Source organism: Urtica dioica, chromosome 6, assembly GCF_054948205.1.
Source record: "Urtica dioica subsp. dioica isolate 48M chromosome 6, U.dioica_male_clone48M_v1_H2, whole genome shotgun sequence".
NCBI classification, from domain to species: domain Eukaryota; kingdom Viridiplantae; phylum Streptophyta; class Magnoliopsida; order Rosales; family Urticaceae; genus Urtica; species Urtica dioica.
Window position 1 is genome coordinate 44,310,104 of NC_142761.1, and position 12,938 is coordinate 44,323,041.

Here is a 12,938-nt window from a genome sequence, read left to right on the forward strand (position 1 = left end):
ATAACAAACAGAAAAAACGTGAGCTTAAATTGAGTCCCACAATTCGTGCACATTCTATGACGATAATATATTCATGGATATATGACGATAATATACGAGCTTAAATAGATCAAATCATAATCTAAGTGTGTTTTTTTTTAGTGATTCAAAATACAATCCCTATCTCTAGCTATGAACAGATTTACAAATGTAATTTTTTGAAATATCTTTATCTCTATTTATGCCGTATAAAAAGATTTGAAAGACTAATTTGATCCTGCGTCGCAGTTATAGTTGACTTAAGTCATAACACTTTGACTGTCTAGTGTTAGCACCGAAATCAAAAGCTCTCCAAAAGTTTTGTAAAAAATTTGTTTTATATTATTTAGGCTCATCAAAATGCAAAATACTTAAGATAAATACATATATTTTGAAACAATTTCAATTACATTCAAGATTTCTTCCAAACAAAACAAAAAACAATGAAGAATTAACATAGAAAGTCGTGGTAAGTTATAAAAAAACACACACACACACACACAATGATATTTGAAAATGGCACAATTTACAAAATTGAAATCGATCAAATGAATGGTAATTCAAATTCAAGGTTCTTCATCGGTGATTTTGGGCGAGAATGTGTGAATAGCATCTGCAACAGAAAGAAAAATGTTGTTCTCTCCGATGACGTCTGCGAATTGCGATGCATGAAGTTTGTCCATCACAACCGGTCCAGGATTCGCGAGACCAAGCTGTCATTAAATCAAGAATTAAATTAAATTAAATTTATAACATTTTTTTTATGAATACCTTACTTCTTGTTCATAAAATCTCTCATTTTATTAAAAGAATACTCAATTTTACAAATTTTCCTTGTTGTTTATAATCTTATAAAAGTAATGGAAAAATCATTTAATTTTTTTTAATCAAATAATAATATCTATAAAATTATTGAAAATTTGAGATATTCAAGAAGTCATTATATCTGAAGAGATATTCCCTACTAATCTACAGCTTTATGTTCAAGCAAGGTATTATGGGCTCACATGCTGTACATGCCTGATAATTATTGTAAATTTATTATTTTCTACCAGTTTAAGTACTATATTTCAGGAGAAAAGAGGAAAAATAAAAGGAGGAGATTATTATACAGCTGGTTATCTAAAAACCAGCATTGTATTAATTTAACCCATTTATTAAAGACACTAAATTCTGTTACAATGATTTGTGGCGCGACTAGAAAGAATGAGAAACGAAAAAAAAAAAACTATTCATTCAGTTTATTGCAATCTTGACATGTTAGTTAATCATTAGAATCAAAGGGGTGAACTACGAGTTTACAACCCAATAATTAACTTAATAAACTATTTTATAAAAATAGAAAATACAATTCGAAATTAATTGTAAGAAAAATAGCTAATTTTTTAAAATTGTAAAAAAATAATAACGTTCTAAGTTTTGTTTTTACTTTATAGTAAAAAAAAAAAAAGAAGTCAAAGTTTCACATAATCCATTAAAAGTAGACATTATAAAAAAATAAAAAAAATTGACACCCCTTTAAGATATTTGCCCCCGTATATAAATTATGTACACGTCTGAAATACAAAGATTGATATTTTGCTAATTTCTTAAAACTGTCGGCACCTAACATTTGTGAATTTGTTTAAACTTTTGCTATCTTGTTAATTTTAGACAAATCTTATCTATTTTGTAAATTGATTAATTTTAATTGACTATTTAGTTATAACTCAATTTCTAGTATAAAATAATATCAATCACCTTGTAATTGTGTAAAATAATAGTGTCATATCTAAATTTCCAAAAGACCCTCATTTTTTTTACTATACATAAAAATACATTCTCCTTTTGAATTTCCTAAGCTTATACTTAATCATACAGTTTGGCTATGTAGAATATCGTTTTAATGTAATTTCATACTTGACCTTAATAATGTTTACATTCCTTCAGAATAGGTTCATTTATCATTAAATGAAAATGATATAATTTATTATTTTAAAAATGATATAATTTGCTGAAATTTGAAATGTAAGGGTGTAAGTTTTCACATTTTAAAAAGTGCATATATATATTTTTTTAACATATCAAAATATCAGGGGTACTGTTTTGTATAAGTATAAATAAGTAAATTATTTTAAATGAAAAAAAAAATGAAAGTACTCTACGAAGTTTATTATTTGCTTACCCCAAATTTTATCAATTTTTTTCTTCATAATTTGAACTTCAGATTTTACAAAAAAAATAATTTACCTCTTTTGAAAACCTTTTAATAAATTTGTTAATCAAATTTCTACCTTTGATACTACTACTGATAATATATATAATATATATATATATATATATATATATATTATATTGACGTCACAGAGGAATATATGTCTATATATACTACCAGTGATCATATGGCAAAAAAAGTAGTTATATTGACGTCAGAGGAATGTATGTCTATAGTACTACTGATCGTATGACAAAAGTAGTTATATATATATATATATATATATATATATATATATATATATATTGTTCTTTCTTCAATTAATTACAATTTACCTGAATGTCTTTTTTCTGAAGACTTCTGTGCAATTCATCTAACGCATGGATGCCACTGGTGTCAATGTCGGTAACAGCTGTAGAAATAACCGGTTCATCAAAATTTCATAATTATTTATTTGATTCGAGATTTTTTTTTATTTGAAAAACCTAAAAAATTAATAGGATCAGAGATTAATTTACGTGACATCTCCAAAACCAGATGTTGGATTCTGGCCATCTTATCGCTCAATTGCTCTTCTTCCTCAGTCAGCCACCTCAAAATTCTGCAAAAAAACATTAAAACGATGTTTTACTTTTTCAACACTACAATATGATGGTAAATTATCCGGACTACCACATTTAAAAAAAAAAAAAAAAAAAATCGAGAACATCTTGTTTCTCAATTCTTATTTGAATGATATCTTTTTTTATTATGAAAATATCTCGTTTTACAGTTTTTTTCTTTATTGTTCACAATTTTATTTTATTTTTCTTAACCATTTACAATTTCATAAAATAATATATTGAAAAAATAAGTTAGTTATAAAATGTTTGAAAATTAAGGCATTCAGTGAATCACCGTTTCCAAATTGTGGACAATATTACAGAAAAAAAAAGAGATAAATATTCTTGTTTTCACGTGCATGGAAAGGTGTACATTGTTCAACTAAGCCTAAACGATAGATTCAATATGTTCTCTCCTCATTTGCAAAGAGTGAATAGTCAAACATGAAAACATTGATAATTTGGAACTTTCTATTTACAGTTTTGAGATTTGAAGTGTTGCTATAAAGAAAAAACAAAAGTGTATATATATATATATATATATTATTTTTTTGCTAGAATCAAAAGCGTATATATACCTCTCTCTAATGTAGTTGGCATTAGAGAAGTAAATTGCAGAGTCAACTCTGATGATCAGAACTCCAGAAATCTTGGTAGCTTCAGGGTAGTGTGTGATGTTCCTGTACACGCTCGTCTTCGGTAGCTTACCAAGCACCGCAGTTCTTGGCCTCGTCACTTGCAACAGAATCTTCCCGAACGACAAAGCAACCTGTCGTTTAGTGTGTACAGTACTCAGCTTATATTATTTTATTTTTTTTGAAACGCACTCAGCTTATATTCATTCTTTTTTTTTTTTTTTTTTTTTCTTTTTTTTAAGGTAGTTTTGCTGCAGTGGGGATTGAACCCACGACTTCCACACAAGAGGTGGTGTGAAATTACCACTAGAGTTATATTCATCAGCCCATATTTTATTCATTATTCAAACACGGCCACGTCACTCAAATTTAACTTGATGGAGATGTATACAAGGCAAACTCTCGTTCACTATTTATAATGAAATGACTTCATTCCGTGTTTGAATTGTAACTCTAAATCTTGGATTCTCTGTTCGAATATGCGATTTTGATGACCATCAACTATCGATGTTTACCCCTTTGCCTCTTTCAGTGTTCTTCACGATTAAGAGACTGTTGTTTATTTTTTAGTTTTTAAATAAATTACATATATGGCGCGAATGAATAAAGATAATTGGTGTTTATATTATAAATATTATAGTCAACGTCAATGAAAAGTCAATAAAAAGAATATTTGTGACACTGTTGTCTATTTCAGGGTATAATTTCGTTATTTTAGTTAAACAGATGGTATAATTTCGTCATTTTAGTTAAACAGAGGGTATGAACTCGACATTTTTGAAAACCGAGGGTTAAACTCGACATTTCACTAAAACACAAGGTATAAATGTGTTATTTTCCCTTTTTTAAATTTACATCTAAAAATAAAATACTATATTATTCCAATTTCCAATACTAAGATGATTTTGTTGTAACGATAATATAAAATTTTGTTGATTTTCGACAAAGATATCGTTATTTTTTTTATAAAAAAAAGTCTCCGGAAGTTTTGGATTTTTTTAGGTATTTCGCTAATATATTGAAAAATCACAAAAAAAACAAAATTATTCCCATCGAGAGAGTTACCGCGACAAGAAGGCCGATCTCAACAGAAACGAAAACAACTCCGAAGAAAGCACCGATGCAGGCAGCGAAATCGAATTTGTCGATCTTCCAAATGAGCGCAACCGCGTCGAAATCAATCAAACTCGACACGGCGGCGATGATGATTGAGGCCAAAATGGCATTGGGAGTGTATTTGAATAGTGGAGTGATGAGCATGAGCGTTAGCAAAACGACGCCTGACATCACAATGTTCGACACTGCTGTTTTACATCCTGCCATGTAATTCACTGCAGAACGCGAGAACGAGCCTGAAAAAATCACAATGAAAAGAAAAAAAATAAAAAAAAAGCAATTGTTTAAGGCCGATATATATATATATATATATATATATATATATATATATATATATATATATAAGTGTTGTAGAATCATTTTACAACAGTTTTTAAGTGTTGTAAAATCCACAATTTGTAATAGTGTCGGAATTCTGGATCTGAAATCTTGAAATTTTTAAATCATGCTAGTAATTTTCCGGTTAAATTAAAAGTTGAATGAGATTTAAAATATAAGAGTTTGTTTTTTCTTGTAAACAAATTTAATACTCGATGATTAATCAAATAAAAAAATTAGAAAAAAAAATGTTATAATTTGCTTTCATGATAGTTAAGTCAATTACAAGCAGATTCAAACTTGGATAATTATAAGGCCATGTGTAAAAAAACATCAAACTGATATAAAATGTGATTTCAATAACCTGTAGCTACGTAACAAGATGTCAGAGAGCCAGCGATGTTCATAGTTCCTAATGCCACCATTTCTTTGTTACCATCAATCTTATAATCCTTCATTGCTGCAAATGTTCTTCCAATGGCCACAGCTTCCTTGTAACATCAATAAAGAAGAAGAAAAAAAACATTTTTTTTTAGATATTAATTAAAGAGAACCAAATCAGATCGAATGCCTCGATTAATTAGTAACTTATTATTTTTACCGTTAGTGCAATGATACCAGCCACGACGCCGATTCTGAAACCTTTTCCGAGAAACTCTCCGGTGAAGAAGATTTGATCGGCTGACGGAGGATTTATGCCTTTGTCAATATGGTTCACCTAATTAAGGACCTCTCAAAATTATTACTCATCTCATACATACCTTACAATTTAATCAATAGACACATAATAATAAAAGTAAAAATAAAAATAAAAATACACACTTACGATTAGGACTCCGTCTTTGTTAGCTTTCGTTATGTAAACAAAGAAAGTCGACACGATAACAGAGATCATAGGCGCGATCGCAGGTACCCAAAAGAGCTTCTTGTTTCGTTTTCCCTGATTAATCATAAATAAAAAACAATTAGTTTTTTTTCTTTCTTTCTTATGTTTCATAGGGACTTTATAATTTGATGATGAAAATTAAGGGAGGTCTCTTACTATGTATTTTGCAAGCATGAGGAAGGCCAAGAAAGACACTCCAATGACTATAGTTTGCCAATTCCACTGCAAATTTAAACAAATAGGCTTAATATAAATTAAATTTATAGTTAGTAAAATATTATGTTTCGCATAAAAGCAACGAGATTGGTACCCCGTGATGTGCTGCTTTGAAAACGGATTGCAAAACGGAGATAATATCAGTCTTCTTTGTGAATTTCTTAACGCCGAGCAAGCCTTTGAGCTGTTGGAGGGCAATGGTGACGGCAGCGCCGCCCATAAACCCCACTATCGCGGCGTGCGAGAGGAAATCTATCAAGAAACCTAACCTGTTTCGCATATGGATAAATTAGATAGTCACTACACATGAACTATCTAGGTGCCTTGTTTCCCAAGCAACCATTTGTGTGTATCGGTTAATACCTGAAGAAGCCGAGTGACAATTGAGTGACTCCGGCGAAGAAGGTGGCGGTGAAGGCGAGACGTATGTAGTTTGGGTCTTCGGGATCGAGCTCTTTCCGAAGAAGATCTCCGAGCAAAAGTGACACCACAGCCACCGGGCCGATGGCTATGTCTCTTGAGCTTCCCATGAAGGCATACACTAGTGGTGGAACAAAACTACTATCTGAAATTTTAATTCACATTTTATTTTATTACTAATGATGATAGAGAGAGAGAGAGAGAGAGAGAGAGAGAGAGAGAGCTCACATAACCCGTTTGCCGCGGGAAGATTAGCAAGCTTTGCATACCCAATATCCTAAAATTTATCATCACATATATTAATGGGTGCTATAGTCATATATTCATCTAAAATTTATAGATTTGTAAAATAGCTAAAATTTGTTCAAAATTAGTGAAATATCTAAAATGTGCAAGTACCAAATTTCAATAATTTGCTTGACCACAGATTTAATTTTTTTTTTAAGTGATCAATTACTTATATAAATTGTCAAAAAATTAATCACAATATCAATTTTTTTTTTTGACAACGTAACTTTAGTTATTTTGCTGGAAAGTTAAAATTTTGGTTATTTTACTAATCAATTAGTTTCAAATAACTATTTTTATACAATTTTTTTCATATATTAATTAGGATTAGGTTTTGAATATCAAGTGAAGTACTAGTTCATTTTGATGTACCTGAGGGATACAAAGGCTAGCGATGGTGAGTCCACCGATGAGATCACCTTTGAACTTCGAGAGAGAATAATCTTGAATCCAATCGAAGATGGGAAACACGGCTTGGATTGCAAGGATGAACTTCCTATAAGGACTCTGGTCCTTGAAAGGGCCGAGAGGGTCGTCAGAGAAGAATGTTTCTTTCACCGTGGACGTGATTTCGTGGATCAACTTTTGCTTTGCCGGCTTTGGAACCTTGTGGATGTACCCATTATGCCTCCCCGATGGGTGACGCCGTGACGAGTTCCCACTTTTAGTGACATCATTCGTTGTATCGTCACGAATTTGCCCGCTCATTGTAGCAAAAATCTACACAAAAAAAAAAAACATATAATATTTTGTCATGTTTTCATTCCTCTTTATACTATTGTAACTAAAAAGATATAGTGAAGCGTTTTTTTGGGATGAAGATTTTGATCATTTACCAAGAAAGAAAAGTGTTGATGAACAGGTTATGTGTGGGACAATAGTTGCTTCCAAAATCGTTCCTTATATAACTTCTTTGAATGCCAAAGTCAAACCCTGCATTGTGATCATAGCCTGACGTGGTTGAGAAAAGGTCAACTTCTTGATATAAAAAGTATCAAGCTAGGTGGTTTAGCAATACTGAATTCTCTTTGTAGTTTTGTTTTTTTTGTTTTTTAATTCACTTGAAGATATTAGGAAAAGAAGAAAATAGTTTGATGGGTATGTGGCCATTGAAGTGAATGTCTAGAGTTATTAACTCTTACAAAAAAAAAAAAAAAAAAAAAAAAAAAACCCTCTTCCGCTACTAATATATAAATGTTCAAATTTGGATTCATTCACCCCAATAAAATATATCAGATTTTTTTTTCCTTTTATAAATAACTCTGATCTATTAAACGTGTTCTTTTTGCTATTGGATGAATTTCAAAACCTCGACATGTATAATATCACACCTTTTTTTTTCTTCTCCTTTCAGAACCAAACAAGCTTGTGAGTTTCCATTTACAGTTCGACTCAAACTGTAAATTTACTCAATTGCATAAACATAGTTGGTTTAGTCATTTAAATTTTCTCTCTCAATTTCGATGAACTTGTGGTTTTATACCTTAAAAAAAAAAAAACTGAATATCTGATGACTGATATTGTGATATTTAATCTTTTAACCCGCAGAGTGACAGTTTCAATATAGACGTTCCCAATGCGAAGACTTCTGAAAGGTTACAATACAAATTATTGCTACGTCAAAGGAAAACCAGACAGGTACGCTTTACGTATTATAATACTTTACAAATTAAGAAACTAAAAAGCGTCTAGGTTCAATGAACCTAGAAAGAACTGAATAAGAAACACTGTCATGTACTAGCTGGATTGATATTTTTATCATTAACAAATATCATGTGCAATTTTTTTTAATATGAAATATAATTATATAAAAAAAGGTTAGTAATTTATAAATTTCCTACTCGGAAATTCAATTTTCTCAAGATTTATTTTTGCATCTTTCTATGACACTGAATTAAACAAGTTGATAAAACAACAATCTTCAAACAAGTTGATATTTGTGTCGATATATATATATATAAAAGATCAGTGGCGGACCCAGGTGAGAGGCTCAAGTGGCCTGGGCCCCTCTAATAAAAAAATTTCAGGCTTAATTTTTTTTTTTTTTTTTTTCAGCCTAAACTAAATTTTGGCCCCCCTCCTTCCGAGTCCTGGATCCGCCACTGTATAAGATATATATATATATATATAATTATTTTCTTAATAAAATAAAATTTTAACTATTTTTTTAAATGAACTACTAGACTACTGATCTAATTGCCTCTTAAATAAATAATAGATAATTTCACATACAGAAATTCAATTTTCTCAAACAATGGCAAATTGATTATGCATCTTTATGCAAAGTAAATTAAACAAGTTGATAAAAACAATATCAATTAATCACTAATTTGATCAAATATTAGACTTTTTATCTTTAAAATATGGTGTTACGTACCCTCGCGCACGTAGATTCACAAATATGTCTAGGTTCAATGAACCTAATTAGTAGTCAACTCTGAGTTTTATCTTGGGCATGGATAAACTAAGAAAGATTTCATTTTGTAAATTTCAAAAGTGAAGAAATACCAAATCTAGACCTCTTAGTTAAAAAAATATCTAAAACCGATTTTTTTTTATCCAAAATCGGACCAAAATAATCCTCAAATCAAATAAATTTATCTCAAACCTCTTTTCCATTTCACTCTCTCTCCTCTCAATCCTCTCACTCGGTCTCTCTCACATCCGATTCCGACAACATACGACGAAATCTGACGAGATACGATTCCGACGCCTTGTGGACACATTTTGCTTAAATTTGATGTTCAATATTCAAAATGCCAAAAAAACTATGAATTTCATCGTAAACCATCGGAAATCATCGAAAATTATCGTAAATTATCAATAAAAAAAAAAAAGATGACTTTGCGTGACAGAATTTTCTTTTGCACAAAATCAATTTATGTATGCGCAAAGCTTTCATACTCGAAATGACCAAAAAAACTATGAATCTCATTGTAAATCATTGGAAATTATCATAAATCATAAAAAATTATCGGAAATCATCGGAAATTATCGTAAATTATCTTAATTCAACATGAAATTCATCGTAAAAATGGTTAAATTTCATCCTAACCTATCGTACTTCATCGTAAATTACGTAAAATTTCAGATCTTTCACTAATTTATAGAGAAATGTATCACTTACTCGAAATCCACATTATTCAAAAAAATTCATCGATTGATAGAAGATTAGTGGGCTCTTTGAGAGTTAGAGAGAGAGAGAGAAAAAAAAAATTGAGGAAATGAGAAATGTTAGGGAGATAATGAGAGAAAGAGGATTAAATGGGCTTAAATGATATTTTGTCCGATTTTGAGTCAAAAGTCCAATTTCATTTATTTTTTTTAACTTAGAGGTCTAACATTGATAATTCTCCACTTTTGAAGTCCACAAAATGAAATTTCTTTAAACTAATATGTATGTTAGATACAGAAATATTGTATATGTTGATGTCAGAAAATATATATAATAAATGTCTCGATGATTACACAACAAATACCAATTAGACTAGATAATAGGTTAAGTATACAGATCAGACTGTTCTTATATCCGACGAATCTCAATACAAGAAGCAACTGTTACGAAGAAATTCAATCTAAAAGTGAAAACAATGGAAAGTTCTATCGAGTATGTGTGTTAAATGAATAAGTGTCCGGCCTTTCTTCATGGAAGTCTTGTACTTTTTACAGGCGGGGTCAAGTGTGAACGTGGTTGATCAGATCCACGTTCGAGCAGTTATTTCATAACCACTCCTGATCGTATTGCGTATCCGTCCGGATAACTGTTTGTGGGTTATCCGGGGTGGTTATTTGTGCTTACGTGACTATTGTAAGCTTAATTCATTTGACTAGTCTTTATTATAACGAGAGCTTATCCATCACTCACGGTTATGTTGGTCAGTATTCGAAGCTTACCTTAGACTTTTGTTCGTTCTTCACATTTTTATATCTCAAATATTATGATGTTCGGTGTTTTATGGCCGTTTATTATTATGAATATTATGATCATAACAATATCATTATAAGGAGCAAAATTATAAAGCTGGAAAATAATTAGTCAACTCTCTTAGCCTTTAGAGTTAACTAAAAAACATACACGTCACGATTGGGTGTAGTGCACAAGAATATTTAGACATATATGATATATTGTACAGATAAACGCCAAAGCGTGTCAACTGATATTCTTGTGTTAGTGTTGAGCTTGTAAATATTACATTAATTTTTATTTGAAATTAAAAAAATATGAAAATATTTACATGGAATCGACATCACTACACTAGATAGCAGATACTTATTATCTTGTCATAATCAATACATCAAACCTTGAAAAAGACAAAAAAATAAAATAAAAAATGAATGCATCTGATTAAAAAAAGAAATTGTAGTGATTAAAAAAATGTCTAACGTTTGTGGTACCTAGGATAGCCTAGTGGTAATTCCACACCACCTCCTGTGTGAAGGTCGTGGGTTCAATCCCCACTGCAGCAAAACTGCCTTCAAAAAAAAAAAAAAAAATGTCAACGTTTCAAATTACCCTTTTTTAGTGTCTCACAACTTACAAGTCCATAAAAGGAATCCAAGCCTGATTTGATATTCATGCTTGATTTAAGTAATCTCTTTATAATAAATAGAATAGTGAAAATCTCGTAATAAATAGATTAGTGAAATGAAAGTTAACTCAAGTAGGGTTAGTATGACTTGATTTTACTCTCAATAAGGTATATTAGAGAATGATTATAATTGATATGGTGTCAGATTTATACCAACGAATGTATCTTCGACAAGATTGATTCATGCAAAGAGGCTACACAGAAAAATGTAAACTTCCGTACGTACCGATTTAGCGTTTGATTCTGAAATAACAACGTTTCACCAAAATTGAGACTTGTCGTTGCTGTTTCTTAGTGTCCATATAAGGAATCCAAGCCTGTAATATTAAGATGACGTATTATCAAGTTACTAAAAACAAAATATTTCCTTGCACAAAAATAGAGTATATGAACATCAACAAAACAACACCAACAAAATAGACTAAAAACGGCACCAAAACAGCATATACACATTAATTATCAATCAAACATCAATACTGTGTAGTAATTCATGAATCATTTATAAAATTATGAAAGTTAATTAGACATACATTTATAGAATTTTCATACTATGTATGTATAATAAGTAGCTATTTTCTGTAATTTCGCTTGGTGTATAAGAATATATGTACACATGAAAGTATTTTTCGCATTATGATTGCGTTTAAGTGTGTACGTTTGTAAGAATTGAGAGGAAGCGTCGCGGTTCATGGGCGAGTTGCTACTCGCGGGTCGTGACATTATTAAGAGTATCATGAAGATAATCTAAAGTGAGAATTAAATAACTATCAGATGAGCTGAATATTCTATTTATTAAAGTATATCGAAGATATTTGATTTGCTCTATACATAGAATAAACATCTCACATTAATTAGAATAAGATCAAAGGAAATAAATGAATATTATATTTTGGTTAAGCTAGAAAGCTATAAAAAGAGAGATTGAGGTAGATAAAAATTCGCCAAAAAATGAGCAGCATTGTTCCTCACTTGGAATTTTTGGCAACCTCTCTCCCCTGGTCTTGGACGTTTTTCTTCTCTCCCGAATTTGGAAAATTTGTTCATACCATTTATTTTTCTTCTTCGTCAAACCCATAAAAGTCCAAGTTTAATATATCGCTTTTTTGGATCGTCAGAGCCAACCTCCAAACTCATCGTAAGATGAAGGAGGAATTTTTTTTTTTTTTAATAAAATGAAAAGTAAATGGAGATATGTTTTTTTTTTTTTATAAAATGAAAAATAAACAGAAGTTCCTATTAAAAGTATTATGTGCATTTCATACATTTTTTTTAATTATAAAGTCAATTAAAAATTATGAAAAGGGTTATATTTGATTCAATATATTTTTTTTAGAGTATAAACATGCTATAAATAGTAATTTGAAGCAATACATGTGGTATTTTTGAAAATTGTGAGAATAATTGCGACATTTTCGATTGATTGATATTTTCCAAAATTAAAAGCTCATGAAATCGTTAAATCTTATAATAAAAGCTAAAAGAATTAAAAACCCTTCCGCATTCGCTTCCTCAATTAAAAGGGAACGTGTAGAAGAATCCGACTAAAGAAAAAATCAAAAGCCTATGTCCAACTAAGGAAAAAAATAAGAATCCGACTTTCACTTTCCCTTAAACTCCTATATAAAGTTTTAAACCAGACCAGTTCTTTCTGAAAAA

General features: G+C 30.3%; 1 protein-coding gene across 1 annotated transcript; it reads right to left on the reverse strand.

Annotated features, from left to right (window-relative positions):
• Nucleotides 1–531: 531 nt before the first annotated feature.
• On the reverse strand, nt 532–6,530 carry LOC149394513 (sulfate transporter 1.2-like). Its single transcript, XM_089616652.1, has 11 exons — nt 6,349–6,530; nt 6,080–6,254; nt 5,926–5,991; nt 5,710–5,823; nt 5,485–5,601; nt 5,248–5,374; nt 4,515–4,801; nt 3,393–3,583; nt 2,731–2,813; nt 2,548–2,624; nt 532–731 (listed from the first exon to the last, which is right to left on the reverse strand). The coding sequence occupies exons 1-11, from the start codon at nt 6,513–6,515 to the stop codon at nt 585–587; spliced, it is 1,551 nt and encodes a 516-aa protein (XP_089472778.1). The 5' UTR covers nt 6,516–6,530; the 3' UTR covers nt 532–584.
• Between the last annotated feature and the right edge of the window lie 6,408 nt (nt 6,531–12,938).

Bases quoted from the DNA above. Each gene is read 5' to 3' on its own strand.
- LOC149394513 (XM_089616652.1), bottom strand. From the start codon at position 6,515: ATGGGAAGCTCAAGAGACATAGCCATCGGCCCGGTGGCTGTGGTGTCA. The intron at 3,584-4,514 runs GTAACTCTCTCG...ACTAAACGACAG, and splicing joins AGATCGGCCTTCTTGTCGCG to GTTGCTTTGTCGTTCGGGAA. The intron at 2,814-3,392 runs GTATATATACGC...GTTTTTTTGCAG, and splicing joins GCCAACTACATTAGAGAGAG to AATTTTGAGGTGGCTGACTG.